This window comes from Coniophora puteana (assembly GCF_000271625.1).
Source record: "Coniophora puteana RWD-64-598 SS2 unplaced genomic scaffold CONPUscaffold_7, whole genome shotgun sequence".
Classification (NCBI taxonomy): Eukaryota; Fungi; Basidiomycota; class Agaricomycetes; order Boletales; family Coniophoraceae; genus Coniophora; species Coniophora puteana.
Window position 1 is genome coordinate 572,494 of NW_006913059.1, and position 15,603 is coordinate 588,096.

Genomic DNA, 15,603 nt, shown 5'->3' on the forward strand with positions numbered 1-15,603 from the left:
GATCATGAGCTGGTCTGAGATCTGAGATCTGAGCGCTGTGACGCTGCTGCGAGCTGCTGCGACTGCAATGGGGAAAGGGTCCGTTCGCGTCATGCATCATGCCAGCTGCATGTGTCACGGAGTCAGCGGTCTAGAACAGCAGCCGACGGTAGATGGCAGTAGCAGGGAGATATGATGAAGCTAAGTAATTTATTTTCTTATCATCTTGCTTTCCAACATCTCAGCATCGCGGCTACGCAGCAACCGACGGGCACATGAACAATCATCGATTATCTCCCATTATCCCATCATCGTCACTGCGATTACCCAGCAACGAAGGAGGAAGCTGCCAGCAGTGCAGCTAGACATTCCCGACTAACTACCCCTGTTACTTAATAGGCGACCTTCCATATCGAAGCATCAGTAACATCGCAACTTCCACAATGTCTGCTATCTGTGAAAATGTCAGAGACATTATTATAGGCCGGACGTGGGGGTAGGATAAAAGTGTGGTCCAGAAACGGGGAAGCGAGATGGGGAGGGGAAGGGAACACCCAGCGCGGGCGAGATAGGGAGAATGCGGGTGGATATAGGGATGGTAACGACCGTACTCACCAAAATAAGGAAACACAGAGGCCTCGCATGGATCCGAATACAGAGAGGAAGGGTGATCGAATACAAAAGATCGAAGCCAGAAGACGTAGGAATGGAAAGGAGTCCGACGCGAAGATGTTGCCAAGGGTCTGAGACGAACATAGAAGCTGAAGGTCGAGACGAGGTCGAGACGATGGCAGTTGGCGTCATTGATGGCGATGGAGAGCCAGATTAGGGGAGCGTACGCAGCGAACGAGATAATATAGAAGCTTGAGTAGTAGATGTCGTGCGTAGAGCTATACAGAGGTGTCCCGGATACAGAGGATGACGATGAGGATCAAGAAGAGAAGCGGTCTAGGATGGGAATCTCACATATACTGGCGGCGAACAGGGCCTAATTGCGATTCGGACGCGACGCGACTGAAATGAAATGACTCGTGGGAATTAGAGGGACTGACGGCTAACAGTCGCCCAGCTCGCGCGGAGGGCGGAATCTATCCTGCTTTGGGCGTCGCGGGTCAATATCAGGAACGTATGTATGGCTGTGCAGGCGCGGCGCGACTTACACTGTGGGAAGTTGATTTCGTCGTGGGAATTAAGGTTAGTCCCGGTCGCGCCAAACGCCGCCGCCGGTTGCTTTGGATAAGCCGCGCAATCTGCCAGCAACGAAGCTGCCAGCAGTGCAACGTAACTGCCCCCGTTATAATTGTGTAATGGGCACAGAGTGCCTTCCATACAGATTCAAGTGCCAGTAACATCGCAACTAGCTATAGTAAACAATTTTCATATATCCGCTAATATTGATAAATGAATGCCAGGAAAAACCACTGCGGTGATGCAACTGCTATCGTCAGCGTCGGTGTGATTACAAGAGACCGATTGAGACTTACTCAGGGGCTATTATTTGCGGCTATGGAGTTGCATAACCAGCCTGTCATGGCCGTGACGAGAGGTGAGACAGAGGACCGCAGCGCGTCGGGTGAGACATGGAACCATGCATTCATGAGGCGTCGGGGAGCGGGAGCGGAGAGGGCTTCATTCCCAACAAATAAGCATAAATGTTGAACTTTGCGCTCCCTCTCGCCTCTGCACCCTCCCTCGAGCTCCCAGACACCATCCATCCTCCATCATACTTGCGATCACATCCAACCCTCTGGCTCCGATGTCAACTTCTACGCTGTCCTGACCGCTGTCTACCTTGAGCTATCCATGGTGAGCAAACCCTTCTTCCTTCCCCCCTCCCTTTCTGCGAGCAAATGTCAGTACTGACACATGCTGGGGAAAAGATCATCAAGCACGACTCTCTGTTTTCACCCAACACAACCAATCCCAGCCTGGGGATCGTTGAGAGGGCGTTGTGCGAAGTCGTATATGACAGGTGAGTAAGGAGTTAGGATTGTTGAGCAGCAAATTGGCTGATGGAATGCGACAGAATCTTCATGAACGGGGTCGACGACGCGTCGCACGACGAAGCACTGTCAAGTCGTGTGGCAGCTGTGAACCTCGTTGACTTGACCCTTGCTCACCTGGATGTCGACGTCGGCGGCGCAGCGGACGACTTGAATTCTGTTATCACAGCATGTGGACAAAGTGGGCTCGTCATCTCCCTACTGAATTTTATCCTTACATCTATCCTACAGCCTTGCAACAACTTGACATCTGTTTCTCGCCGGGAGACAAGAGTGCTGTCCTCGTCAGCGCATACAAGGTTCTAGTCGGTACGTTAGGACTGGTCCACATGTTCTCGGTCACATGCTGACCGACACCCAGATGGTCTCTCCAAGCTCCCGCCCATCCGCCTGAAACCAGGTGACGAAGAGAAAGTTGATGATATAGGCGGCTCAGTCAAGGAAGGGCCTCCTCCATTGCCATCAGGACCTATCGAAGCTGCTGATGTCCCTCTCGTTCGATTCACCCACTGCCCTTGTTGGTGGATCTGCATCTCCTCTCTCCATCCCCATTGTCATGGCACCGGACCTGGAACCCGCTACACCTCCCATTCCTGAGTCCGTAACCCTCGTCAACTTGCCTCTGGGGGGCTCAACGACAACGACAAGCGTCAACGTCATGTAGACACCACTGTCCCATGCTCAGCCACCGTCGCACCGCAGCTCTTCCCTCCCGTGCCCTGGTTCGCCATCACTAGGCTCTCTCCCGGCGCCACGCCCATCATCCCCTCATTATAACGCCTCCAACAAACACCCCCGTTTCTGGCGACGTTCTCCTCCCCTTGCTCATCTTCACTCTCGCCAAGTCCAATCCTCCTCACCTCGTTTCACATCTCCTCTTCACACACCGGTTCAGAGCGACGTCTGTTGGTGGTGGAGAAGAGGCGTACTGCCTCATCAACCTCCTCGTCGCCGCCAGCTTCTTGGAGAACGTCGATCTTGAGGCCCTTCGTATGGGCGACAGCCAAAAAGTGATCAGCGCCGCCGACCTATCGCCCACCCCGATCGTGCGCGGCTGATCCACGCCAGATTCGCCCTCGGCGCCGTTGCTGGGAACACCAGCGATCGGGATGCTGAGAGGACGGGTCGAGCAGCAGGTGGACGCAATCGCCGGCTCGGCAAACAAGGTTATCTCGGGTGTCGTCGATTCGTCGTTTGGCGTTTTGAGGTCGTTCTTGCCCACATCTGTGCCTGGTGCACCTGGCTTGGAAGGGTCAGAGAAAGGGGTGATCCAGCCCAATATCATACGACGCGAAAGCGGGTTCTCGATCGCGAGTCTAGCAGCGAGCGTTGCCCAGCGTCGGCAGCAAACACAAGCCGGAGAGGATGGCGAAGATGGGCAGCAGCTCGTCGCTGTCATTTCTCGCCCTGGGTCGGTCAAGTCAGGGTACGGGGATGGGGATCGTATTTCCGACGAGGACGACGAGGGACGAGGGCGATGGAGAGAGTGGTGGATCTTCAGAAGAAGGGACCGACGAGGAAAGCGAGGAGCCAGAAGAGGCAGTAGAACGGGCGAGTACGCACGACGCGCGAAGCGTCAGGAGCTTTGAGAGCATGATGAATGCATCAGCCAAGTCGAATCGATCGCGAAGGTCCAAACACAAGCGCGACATTGGTGCGAGCGGGAGTGGTGGTGGCGGTAGCGTTGGCGGAATATCCAAGAGCCTTACGGACAGACTCGCCAGTGTTGCGGGCGGGTTGGGACGGCTCTCGCAGGACAAGGACAGGGACAAAGTGAGGATTCACGTTGACATGCTATCAGTGTTGCTGATTCTTGTAATAGCGGACATCCCTCTTATCTGTCGGCGCGCGAGCCGATTCTCCAGCTTCGGTGACATTGAGTCTACAACGCCCTGCCTCGCCAACGGGATCGTTACGGACCAAGCTTGCACCACCTAAAAGACGGCTCCTCGAGGCCACAGAGGATGATATCCGTGTGAGTGAGGTGGGCGAGTTGCTGAGAGAATATCGTAGATTGGTCGAGGGTGTCCGAGCTCTGGGAGGCTTTGAAGAGACACGAGAATAAGGATTATATATACATGTATGTATTGGTAGCGTACTCTAATTCACTTCATCATGACGTGCCTCGCCACCGTTATGCCTTCTTGATGAACACTGTAAATAGTGTGGGTTCAAGGATGTTAACCTAGCTACGTCCTTGTTGCCGCCGTAAGCAGGCTCGGTTTGGCGGGGCGACATAGTAGATCATGTTGGTGCCACGCGAACGCGGAACACAGCACGCGGCTTTGCCTTCTCTTTGCCCCCTTACCCTCCTCCACACTGTCCAATTTATGGTGCGTCTCAATCTTCTTCAAGTTTATCTTTTGACACAAACCTTCCTGGCAGGCTGTAGCATCGACGTCCGCAACCTTCACTAACGCATCCACCTCGTCCGTCCCGGCTACATCAGTCGCACCCGCCTTGCCGTCAGACCTCGAACAGACACTATCTGTTCTCTCGGCACATCGTACTGTTCTCGGATACATCTTGCTCTCTAGAGGAGATCACCTGTCTATCATTCGCCACTCGGGCGTCATCTTCGATGGGGGAACGGGCGCAAGTATGCGAATGTGATAGGGAAGATGGTTGAAGTTGTTCAATCGGGCCTGCATGGGATCAACGAGTCAGAGGATGATGGGGTACGCTATGATGCTCGAATCGTAACCCCTTCATGACTTAGCTAACTGTAACCGAAACTATGACCAGGATACGATTCGCTTCATGAGGATACGGACGAAGCGCCATGAGATTATGATCTCACCAGGTTCGTCTGCATTTGTCTCTGTGCGTTGAACCTCCTTGGTTGATCCCGCCCATAAGAGAAACGTTATCTACTTGCCGTGTTACATGACCCATCGAGCTGAGGTCTTTCCTTTCTGTTACGCACACTCTCCATTGTATTCTACACATTCTCAGCAATACTTCATCGCACATCCCAGCGAGCGTCTCCGAGCTGAGCCCCCTATTCCCTCGTGGCCCCTTCTCTGTTTTCTGTATGCGAGCGGAAGCCCGCGTCAACGGCAAAGGCATCCTACAGCTGACACGTTGAAATAAGTGATGATGTCTGCCTGCATATTGGTTCGCGATAACTCGATGGTGATTATGCCTGCGGGGAGGGTGCCCAGCACACCGCCACCTGTCAAGTTTGCTGGAGATGTACCTTGTGATCAACCGCCACTGTAACGACTGTTTCTCCTTCGTCCTAACCCCCGGTGCTCATCTTAACTTACAATGTGCAATGACCGCACTCCCCTGATTGCTCAGTTCGAATCCACCTTTGTCTCGCCAGGACCTCAGCAAATAGAAGAACTCAGAGCGGCGTTTGCGAAGATGACGAATATCCACGAAGATGCTGAGGTGGTTCTAGATCTGGTGGTAAGTCAGGTTAGGTCTGCGTGTCTGACATGATGGTCACCGCAGGTCCTCTGTGGCGTTTTACATCCTCAGGGCACCTTCTGCCGGGACCTCCGAGCTCTCCGAGACGAAGTCGCCTTCAAAAACCTTCCTTTCGTTCCTTCCATCCTTGCCTGCATAGAAGCAGGTGTATTACCTGCGATGACAGAGCTCTCTAGGCGCGAGTGGTATGGGCCATCTACGCCAAATGCGGTGTATATGGCTCAGTTCTGGGCCCTGGAATCACTCAGCTCATTGATGGCGATGGGCGATGTCTCAGAACGCCGGAGTCTTGTCCAAGCACTACTGCAAGAAGGCGCGCTGGATGTCTGCGTGAAGGTAAGTCTGAGTTACCATAGATTTTGGCTATTTAATATCCTCACTTTTTGTCTTGATGAGGTACAACTTGTGACACGAATTCTGCTTCTTGCATCAGACCGCCGCCACTACTTTACATAACTTTGCGTTTGCAAGCATCCTAGGAGAGGTGATACTTCCTTCAAAGGCCGCTGATGTCATTGAGGCCGTTTGCGTTTTCGCGCTTCAAGGGCCGGAAGAAACGATCACTCAAATGCACGATCCTGAGACGTCCTGGCAGAGAGCTATGTTTATGGATAAGAAAAATGTGTTGCCTTCGTTGCGCTACTGTTCATTTCGCATCCACCGCTCACATCTTGCTCATAGGAGACACCCAAGAAAGTGGCGGACTTTCCACCTCATTTTTACACGCTCAACGTGGAGAACGCGATGTTTGCTGCACATGCCGTTTTGTGCACGTTTCCTCCTCTGTCACGTCAGTTTTACCTAGTGATTCTGAAGGAAAAGCCACACATCATCGACCTACTTTTCGATTGCGCCATTTTCGACCGGCCAGAACACTACCCACCAAGCAAAGTGAGCATGTATGCCTGCCGAATGCTCGTCTTACTCTTCGCACTGCCGAGCCATGCGATACCTGGGGTGACAAAACCAGACAGGAAAAGCCGATAGTGGAAAGCGTTCTCGCAGGCTTTAACCCTCTTGACCTCCCGTACCGACTGGCTGGAGAGATTGATTGAGGTCTGGATGCACGTTGAAGAGGAGGACAGTGAGCAGGTTGCAATGTAAGTATCTGTCAATCAACATCGATGTGACGACATGCTGATGATCAATACCTAATCACGAAAGTGTGAGCGAGGGAAGCACGAAAGGCGTTGACCCATACGAACATGACTCCTTATGGAACGTTTCAAAGACTCGCGGTACGTCCTGTGCTTCGCGACGTCGAGAGCTTCATCAGATCTCATCTCATCCTACCCAGTGGATTGTCTGGCGTCTATGTGTACAGCTGATCGACATCCTCACTCACAACGCTGAGTCTTGCGGGATCTCGAATGCACAGATCGAGTCTCTCCTTCACATCGCTTACCAGGGATGCGTCAAGTGCAGCAAAGCTTTAAACGAGTGCAAAACTGCCGACGAAGCTGTCTGGGCACTCGAACTCGACAAGGACATTTATGAAACTCCACATCTAATGAACCCTTCTGGAAATGTGCCCACCGAGACCCCGTTCTTCGTTCCACCTCGGGAAACGATAGGTCCAACAGCGGTTATTCGCCTTTTCGTCGTTCTCGTGCAACGGAAAGCACTGGACGGTATCCAAACGCTTCTCAAGCCACCCAATGGACTGACCTCCTCGACATCTCTTGCGCACATTCAACTTATCACACATCCTGACATGATACGCCGCATCATCAAGCTTTCGTTGACACGTATTCTCGAACGCACGGTCTTCATCACGTAGGTCCTATCAGCAACGTACCTGGGTGCTGATCCAGCACGCGTTTTCTTCTCAATACTTAGATCTGGCTTAAATGCTGCAGTCCCGATCGACGTCCCCGCCGGTATCAACACCGTCAGCGCGCCGATGGGCCTCGGCCAGCAGGTGTTCGCACTCGAGAGAAAAAACGCGCTCTCAGTGGCGTAAGTACTTGCATACCCCCATCAAATAACCCGGCTGCGATAATGCCGAAGTGATGCTGCTCGTACGTGTTCACTGCCCTGTAGCTCGAATTCTCGTCTTTGATTCTGGCCTTCTTTATAGCTCCTGATCATCCCCAAACTCTTCAATGTCACCACCGCAATCCGCGAGCAAGCGGCGGTTGGCTCAGAGCGCAAGTAGGAGCGCCTTGGCCGGCTGCGTCTAGTCGGTGTGAACTATTGCTCCGTGCTCGCCGTCAGTGGGGAACCCTCCTCGTGGGCCTAATGCATGGCTGATCTCACTATACAGACCTAAACGAGGAGCTCGAGGGTGAGCTCATGGCGGCATGCAAGGCACCACGGATTCAATTCCTTGTACGTTCCTACCTCCTTTTCCCGTCACCTTTAAACACATCCTTACCCCTCTTCTAGCCCACGAGTATGTTATGACGCAGCGCGCTCATGTGTCATAATCAGAGAATATGGGTGGGCTGCCCAGGAGGCTGGTGCAGTTTTGCATACTGTAGCAAGTAGACCAATAATGAGCTGTGTAGGAGTATCACATGAATATCATCGTTTTTGAAGTGGCTTTCATCATGTTATTTTGACATGGGAAAGTATATTGAATCCTGCAAAAACGTTAGTTGTTCGATCTCGGGCCCGGAGTATATAATTATCATGAATTATCTAGATCTACCTACTATGTTCTGAAGACATGAATGATATATGAAAACCACTAACGTATGGGCATAATTTACGTACATGAGTTTCAGATATCTCCGTCCTCACAGTGAGTGGGTTAGGAAGGAATGGAGAGAGTGTCTACTGTATAGTCCGAACCGTCGACGGACCATGGCCTCCTTACGTTTAGCCTCTTGTTTTTCTTGTCGCCTCACAACGCCTCATTCATGATCACACACTGCGCTAGGTCTTTCTCAGACGCCGTGTGATTCTCTCACACAGCCCAAGTTGCAATTTGTCTTCCACCATGTCGTCAACCCCAACCATACAGAGCGAGCAACTCAGTGAACTGCCCCCTACACTCAAGGTTAGTCTCTCCTACAGGTTCTCACTCACGACATTGAGAACATGACCTAATAAAAATCACGCCTGAGAGGGCCTGCATCATTCTCGTCAAGGTCGAGTATGCGCTCGCGTCTCTTATGGTGCGTTTACACAGGCAGGTCCCGAGTTTCTTGCATTGCCGTCCTATCAAAACCTTTCGAAGTGGTCTGAGTGGTCTGAAGAACGAGGAGATTACTGTGAGGATCCTGACTTCTACCACACTGGCGTCCTGAGGGACCTATCGAGTATGGTGAGGCGATATGATAACAGGAGGCAAAACGTGAAGAGAAAAGTCCCCGCCGATTCTCGACCTTGAGCCCCTCCTCCCGCCGTCGCCTCGCAGCTCTGAGACAAGAGCAGATGTCTCACTCGAGTCCAACGTGATCCCTACGTCTGATCCCCGACCCGACTCCCGACTCGTCACTGCCATGACAATTACGGTGGTCATGCCTGTTGCAAACTAACATAGCGGCGATGAAAATGGACTGTAAGCTGTGAGTCTTGTTCATAACAATATTGTTGCTAACTCGAGTGCTCACTCGACCAAATCATGCTGTACCCAGGCTGCAGTAGTATTGAGCCAGAGCAACCGAGAGGCGTCTTTACAAATAATGGCGGCTACTATATATGAATCGTAGTCGACGGAGAACGTTGAAAGATGGGACCTGTCGTCTTGAGATGCTCTTCAATGAAGGAGTGTCCCCGCAGGTCTCTGCCTTAAAGCAAACCGACGGAGAGCGTCTTTCAAGGACCCTCCATTGAGAGTGGCTTTCTGGAATGGAGCAAAGTCCTAAAAAAACTCGAGGGGTAGGCTGAGGGTGGTACGTTTCATGCGATCATAGTGATGTTATATCGGCTCACATCTATGCTTCTGCAGACCGCAACGGAAGGCACAAGGTTAGCGGCACTAACTATATCGGCTTGTCCTTGCCAGCCGTTCGTCCGAGGATGATGCCAAGCCTTAGATGCTGTCGGACTCTGCCCGCCTATCATGAACGTATATTGCAGGACCATTGGTACGACCTATCGCGATATCAAGACCAGCTTTTCCAAGGGGGAATCATGTGTTTTCATGCGAATTCGTGACTGCTTCTACCGCTAGTGCAGAAACCTCTCAAAAACTCACGGCCAAGGAATAGAGAGAAAAGGCGTGACCCTGCTGGTATACGCGAGTCGCCTCATCTATGTCATGGAAGTATGAGAGCATGATGCATAGGGGGGATGATAGTCTGAAATTTGTTACATGTGCGCCTGAAACGGAAGAGGAGAGCAGCGGCGTGTTTGCTCTGAATTACGTCTGTGCAGGCGCATGTAAGGCGAGCACGGGCGGGGAAGTTGATGAAGGCCAGAGACGCCACTAGCTATTCCGAAGCCAAGGAAACTTAATGAACACGTAAGACATATGATTGCACTGCCTGGAGGGCCTGGTCCGGGTATACTAACATGTATCAAATGATGAGAGCACCACACACGCCGTATCAGGGAATGGAGTGAGTGGTGCATGCTCTTTAATCATAGCCTCGCAAAACTGGACCTCTTCCGTAATTTCCCTAACCAAATCAATAGCATGCTCGAAGGTTAACTGAGAAGTCGATGATAGGGTTTGTCTGAATGGCGAGGGCAAGGACCGTATCTTCTTGATAATCTCCTTACCCGTAACCACCTGAAGCGCCATGTCTCCGTACAATGTATGCAAGGCCTTCGAAGAGCCAGGCTGCGCGCGAGCACGCATTCGATCCTCCTGGAACTTGAAGTTGCTGTCGGGTCCTCTATAGCCCATGGTCCAGTGGCCTACAAAAACCCTGATGGCTTGCAGGGAGAGCGCAAAATCGGACACGGAGATCGAATGCAGGGAAGGTGACCTGGATAAGGGAATCAAGCGAACGTCCTTTGAGTTCATCTCTCGCTGCAAGCTGATAGATATTTTTATACCTTCGTCGATTCCAGCCTCCAATGTGAGTCATGTCTCAAAGGCCTATCAATATCTCCGTCGGGTGGGAAAGCCTGTAATGGTATGATAGCATTCAGCCGAATGTGCATACATTAGTACGGGATATATGTGATGCTTACCGTTTCTATGGGCGTAGGGAAATGGTGTAATGAGCTAGAGTCCGGGGTTTCCAAGCACAGGCAGCGCGGCGCGACTCTGCACAAACAAGGACAAACGTTGGACTTGTCTCGTTCAACGGTACCCCAGCGTTCATCGGTATCAACGGTCATCCATTCCAACCAGTTGCCGCGCTCAATAGGTCACCGGCACCAACTCTCACTGGCGCCCTCGCCTTTTCCCCCACCTTCTTCATCCCATCCTCACCCTCGTCATCGCTATTGTTTTGGCTTCGTATCCTCTCTCTGTTATTCTCTCTTCTTCCAACGTTCAGGCTCTCGCTCTCCTCCTCTCGCTCTCCCCATCGTCCTCTCGCTCTCCCCGACGCCCTTGCCTTCTCGCTTACGGCCTCAACGTTAATGTGCTCTCTGTCCTGGCAGCATACTCACCCTCCCCAGCACTGTCACGAGCTGTCACTCCCACGTAACTTGCGTTCCTGTGCGATATCGTTCCTCAAACACACACTGAGCATACAACACGTATGGTTCCATGCTTTCCGTGCGAGTGCCTGTGGCAGCAGCCCTGGACACTTCCACGCATTCAGCGTTCGGCGCATCTTCGTGTTTTTATTTATTTAAAACTCTGCATGTAATCACTAACAATAGTAGAAGTGATCTATCTTATCTCTCAACAAGGGCCAACGCTCCGTCAATGTCCCTGGCCAGTTCTCCTGGTTTGTTCTCTCGAAACATTACTATAATCAAACTGACGCATATTTGTTAGACATTTGAAGCCGTCCTTAGTCTCCAAGTACACCAGGAAGGAAATTTCCATACACAATGTCCTATGGTGCACGCTAAGACCATCGGTTCGAGTTGTGCGATGTCAACGTCAAGCTCGCTGGGGGTGGACTGGCCTGTTGTTGACGCGACCGCGACCGCGAAGGCCGCTTTGACCCGTACCTTTTATCTCTGATTATATGGGTTAGATTGTAACAACTTATGACTGTGTAGATGGCCCTTTTCGGCGGAATGACGCCTGCGCAAGGAAGTTACCCATGTCGAAGAACCCGCAGCGTGTCAACGCACTCGGGAACACGCACTTGTTCTCGCATACCGCGCAGATGCCGTGAGCTCAGTATCAGCTGTTCAAGGACGATGTTCGGTTTGGATACCCATATGACGAGGAGCGGTATCATGCCGCCATCGAGTGCGGCGTGCTCGACCGAACCTGGAACGCTGAATATTCTTTAGGCTCGGTCAGTTTTTTGGCTCCCTAGTTTTTCTTCCGTGCTCGACTGACCGGGAATATGTTCATAGCGCTGCACTCGCGTGTTAATGACACCCAGTCTACGCATGCTCGTTACTCGCAACGTAAGGCGTTGTTGTCTTATGACCTTCACAATGATCTCATACGGCGCCCGGAATTAAGTCCCAAAATAGACACTTCACGCGGGTTTTCTGTAGGATCCCCCGTGAACTCTCCTGGAGTGACCAAAACGAGGATCTGAGAGCCTATCATCGTAAGTTCACATGTGTTGTGCGGGTATGCTTCACTGAATATTTCACAAATGATAGCCCAGTCGCGATGAGGTTACCACCAGAGTGAAGTTTCACATCATGATTCGCCATTGGTCGTAGCTCGACATCAACATCGAGAAGACAGTCGAGTGCAACGTCGAGTCGTGCAACGTCGAGTTGGGCAACGTCGAGTTGGGCAACCTTCTTCATATACCAATTCGCTCTATCACGCCCTCCACGCCCTGTCGAAGCCCTACTCTGCTCAGACATTCTCACTTCATTGATCCTGCTGTACCGCTTAGCAATGCTGTCCAATGATTCTGGATTTACGATATGCTCTTCGGACTCATCCATCCCATCTGGCACGCTCACTTCATCCTTATATGCATTTTCTGGGTTTGAGACTTCTTTGTATTATTAAAAAAACCTTGGACTTAGTGTTATAGCTATTAAAGTGATCAATACAGTATACTTGTATATAAACAAAAATGGTGGTTGGCGTAATTGGAGAGGAGACTAATAAGGTCTAACTAGGATGGTGCGCTGCACAAGCCCTCGTCTTTCTGAGTCTACATCTACTTTTACCCTTAAATTTTCCCTGATTTAAGAGGCGGGGCAGAAAGCGCACGGCTTCTTCGATGTCTTCGATGGCCTCAAGAGGTTTGACTGTAGCCATAGCATAAGAACAGTGGCTGGTGGCGGAGCTCGTCGCGGAGGTGTTGAGGAAGCGCCATGCACTTCATCGAAGATTGGCGCATCTTGTTGAGGTATCTGGCGAGGGGCAAGTAGTAAAGGAAGGAGATGAAGGGAAGAACGCACAGATTAGTTACTCCTGCTTCCTGGAAGAACCGCTCGCGATTTTTCAACAGAGCTCGGACGATGTCGCACGATGGCCCCTCTTTGGCCCCAAATGGAGCAGGAACTTGTTCGCGTGCTCGCCGAGGCTGATATAGTGGAAGAATTTCCAGTAGAAGTGAGGACTGTTCTCCGCCTAGTAACACTCCTTCGCTGTGAGATACTTGAGCTCCGTTACCGACGCTGACGCCGGAGTCGACGATCCTTCGATGGGAACCTCCTGCACGCCTTTTTGCTCTCCTTCTGGCTCTTGGTTCTCCTTCATCTCTTCGAAAGGGATGATGTCGAGCTCGGCCAGCTCGGCCATAGGGGTTATCGACAGGCCTCCCGCCTACCAAGGAAATGAACCAGCGGCTTGCAGTCCTGGGATTCAGATTCAATGGTGGATTGTTGCGCATTTCACGACAACTAAATCGGGTAAGTGCTGGTCCTTGATCTTGAGCCGGACGATGTCTGGCCTTCTCATGCACGGAGTAGCACCCCAAGGTCTGCCCATCCGTTCTTGTTGAAGACCTGTGAAAATGATGACTGGTGAGAATTTTATAATAATTTAGATTATGAATTCAAGCTTATCGAGATGCGGAGGTGATGTTCGTAAACGCACCTCGCGTAGAGACGCGACGTATTCGATTTCTCCCTTCTTGGCTGGGAGATTTCCAAAGTTCTTCGGGCCGTAGCTCCTGTACAGTTCGTGGTGTAGCCGGGAAAATAGTGCGCTCCGGGGTCGGCAAGGGTGATACATCTGAGAGTAAATCAACGCACTCGCGCAAGGAGGGGGTCTAATTCAGACCGTTCCATACAAGAATATGGCTAGATGGCAAATAAATCATTATCACGCGGGATTAATATAGTCGAAGAGATCGCGCACTTTCGCTCGAGCCGTCAAGCCAACCTCCCTGCGACCATTCCAGATAAGCCTGCAGTTTTCTTGGAGCGGCGTATAGAGTTCATTGAGCGGGTAGAGCTTGTTCTTGTTCTCAGTGAAGAAGATGGGCGCATCGAGAACGCCAATGCCGATATCGGGATCCACCGTGAGGTCCGTCGTTGTTGCGCCCACCGATTTGAGATACCGCACGACGTCCGCCACGCTCCAATCGGAATGCTCAGTCAACCTTCATCGCGGCAAACAAAGATGATCAGATGATGGATGTGATCATGAACGCTGCCAACATGCAGAGGAGCTCCTCTCATCAATCCTTTGGCCTTTCGTTGACGAGACTCACGGTGCCGGGCTCCATGGTCAAGATGAACCGGCTTCCGAAATGGGCGCCAAAACCAGTCGTCTGCAGCGTGCCTTGGCCCTATTAGAAGACTAGTCAGATATGGCATGATGGGTCAGGCTGTGAAATACGTACGGTGAAGATACGGGAGGCGAAACTGCCATATGCATTCGAGAACAAGCCTGTGGGGTCTGGGAAAATGCTGTCCATTGGACACGAAGCGTCCCACTCCTCCCATTTGTCGAACTCCTTACTGGACTGCACGAGGGCATGGGGTCAGAACAGGAAATACTACCTGGATGCGAAGCTACGGGCATACGTAGGCCATGCAAAATTTTTGTTCTTCGGCAGGCTTCTTGTTCGTCGCCCTTTCGGCGCCCTTTTGAGACCCATCGCGGGCTCCTTCCGGGAACCAGTTCGTTAACAAAACTGCCATGGGGCACTCAACATGCGGAGACAGACATAAATCCAGCCACAGGGATTCTCTGACTCTTTGCTAGCGACCTTCAATCGATCCTGTCCCCGTGGAACTGCCATATATTTGCCTTCATCAATTCTGTTTGCTGCGTAATTTTCTGAGAGGAGATACAGTGTAGGGTGGGTCTGTGATAGGAGGACTATGAGCGCACACGTTGTGTGATGCATATAGCGGTCAAAAGCTGGTGAGAAGAGCAAGCAGGCGCGCGTCGCTTGTTCGCCGCGGCCTATTGCGGCAGAGCCTTGCAGCTTGTCGCCATTATCTGTGCAATAATGTATCAAGAAGTGATGCTAAGCCCTGCTGTGAATCCAAAACGCGTACCTGTTAGCCACGTTGCGGCAGAATATTGAGACGTTGGCTACGGGCGAGATGCCACACGCCCAGGCTGATTTGCCACATATACCCTGTGCTGCGTTCTCTGGCCGTAAAAAATATGCTGGGCAAATTTCGTCCGTCGTGTGCATGCTTAGTAAGGGGGTCATGCCAGGCATGGCCGTAAAGAGATCAAACTAAAACTGTTTGCTCTTCCGGGGGGCCTGCATCGAACACTAGCGCGAGCGCGTGTCGACCCATGATCACCCGGGCTGCGCTCCCGACCGCATCCATGCCTGGCCCTTCCTGACTCTTTCCGTTTTTAAACTTAGCATTCTTTCCCTTCGGATTGACTCCGGCAGACTCCACCCCAACCTACTTGACACTATCAACACGTTTCAGCGTCTTGTTGTTCATAGCACTTATAAATTAGACGTGGATACTCGCCGTGGTGCGCCGCCCGAACCGGAGGTGGCGGTCGTCTGCTTGGTTTTGCAAGAATATGAAGAGGGATTGGGCAACGATGGGGAGGTATGAACCTTGGGAGCAACGTATAGGCGAGGGGCGAACATATGAGCGCCCAAGACTGATTCTCTGCGGATGGGTGCACGACAGCGTTGAAGATGCGCCTAGTAGAAAGGTTTTTCGTGAGCAGTGCATAAATTAAAGAAACGTGAGTAAAGTGTGATATTTACTGGAGGAAGAAGGGTGACCGGTAATTGAAGATAATATG

The 15,603-nt window shown here is 51.7% G+C and overlaps 2 protein-coding genes across 2 annotated transcripts; one reads left to right on the forward strand and one right to left on the reverse strand.

Moving 5' to 3' along the window:
• Positions 1-1,829: 1,829 nt before the first annotated feature.
• Positions 1,830-7,380, forward strand: CONPUDRAFT_154356 (uncharacterized protein; the record flags this gene model as incomplete). The annotated part of the gene is made up of 16 exons (XM_007771108.1): positions 1,830-1,951; positions 2,006-2,163; positions 2,214-2,291; positions 2,344-2,396; positions 2,449-2,637; positions 2,720-2,972; positions 3,051-3,425; positions 3,484-3,755; positions 3,805-3,957; positions 5,286-5,396; positions 5,442-5,753; positions 6,099-6,308; positions 6,423-6,517; positions 6,649-6,655; positions 6,715-7,193; positions 7,257-7,380. The coding sequence occupies 16 exons, from the start codon at positions 1,830-1,832 to the stop codon at positions 7,378-7,380; spliced, it is 2,991 nt and encodes a 996-aa protein (XP_007769298.1).
• A 4,622-nt stretch (positions 7,381-12,002) lies between these two features.
• CONPUDRAFT_73470 (uncharacterized protein) lies at positions 12,003-15,049 on the reverse strand (the record flags this gene model as incomplete). Its single annotated transcript, XM_007770904.1, has 13 exons — positions 12,003-12,397; positions 12,585-12,742; positions 12,825-12,949; positions 13,039-13,191; positions 13,341-13,373; positions 13,465-13,602; positions 13,623-13,670; positions 13,729-13,962; positions 14,084-14,161; positions 14,216-14,338; positions 14,400-14,522; positions 14,543-14,636; positions 14,880-15,049. 13 exons carry the CDS (start codon positions 15,047-15,049, stop codon positions 12,003-12,005), a joined length of 1,872 nt encoding a protein of 623 aa, XP_007769094.1.
• Positions 15,050-15,603: the final 554 nt, after the last annotated feature.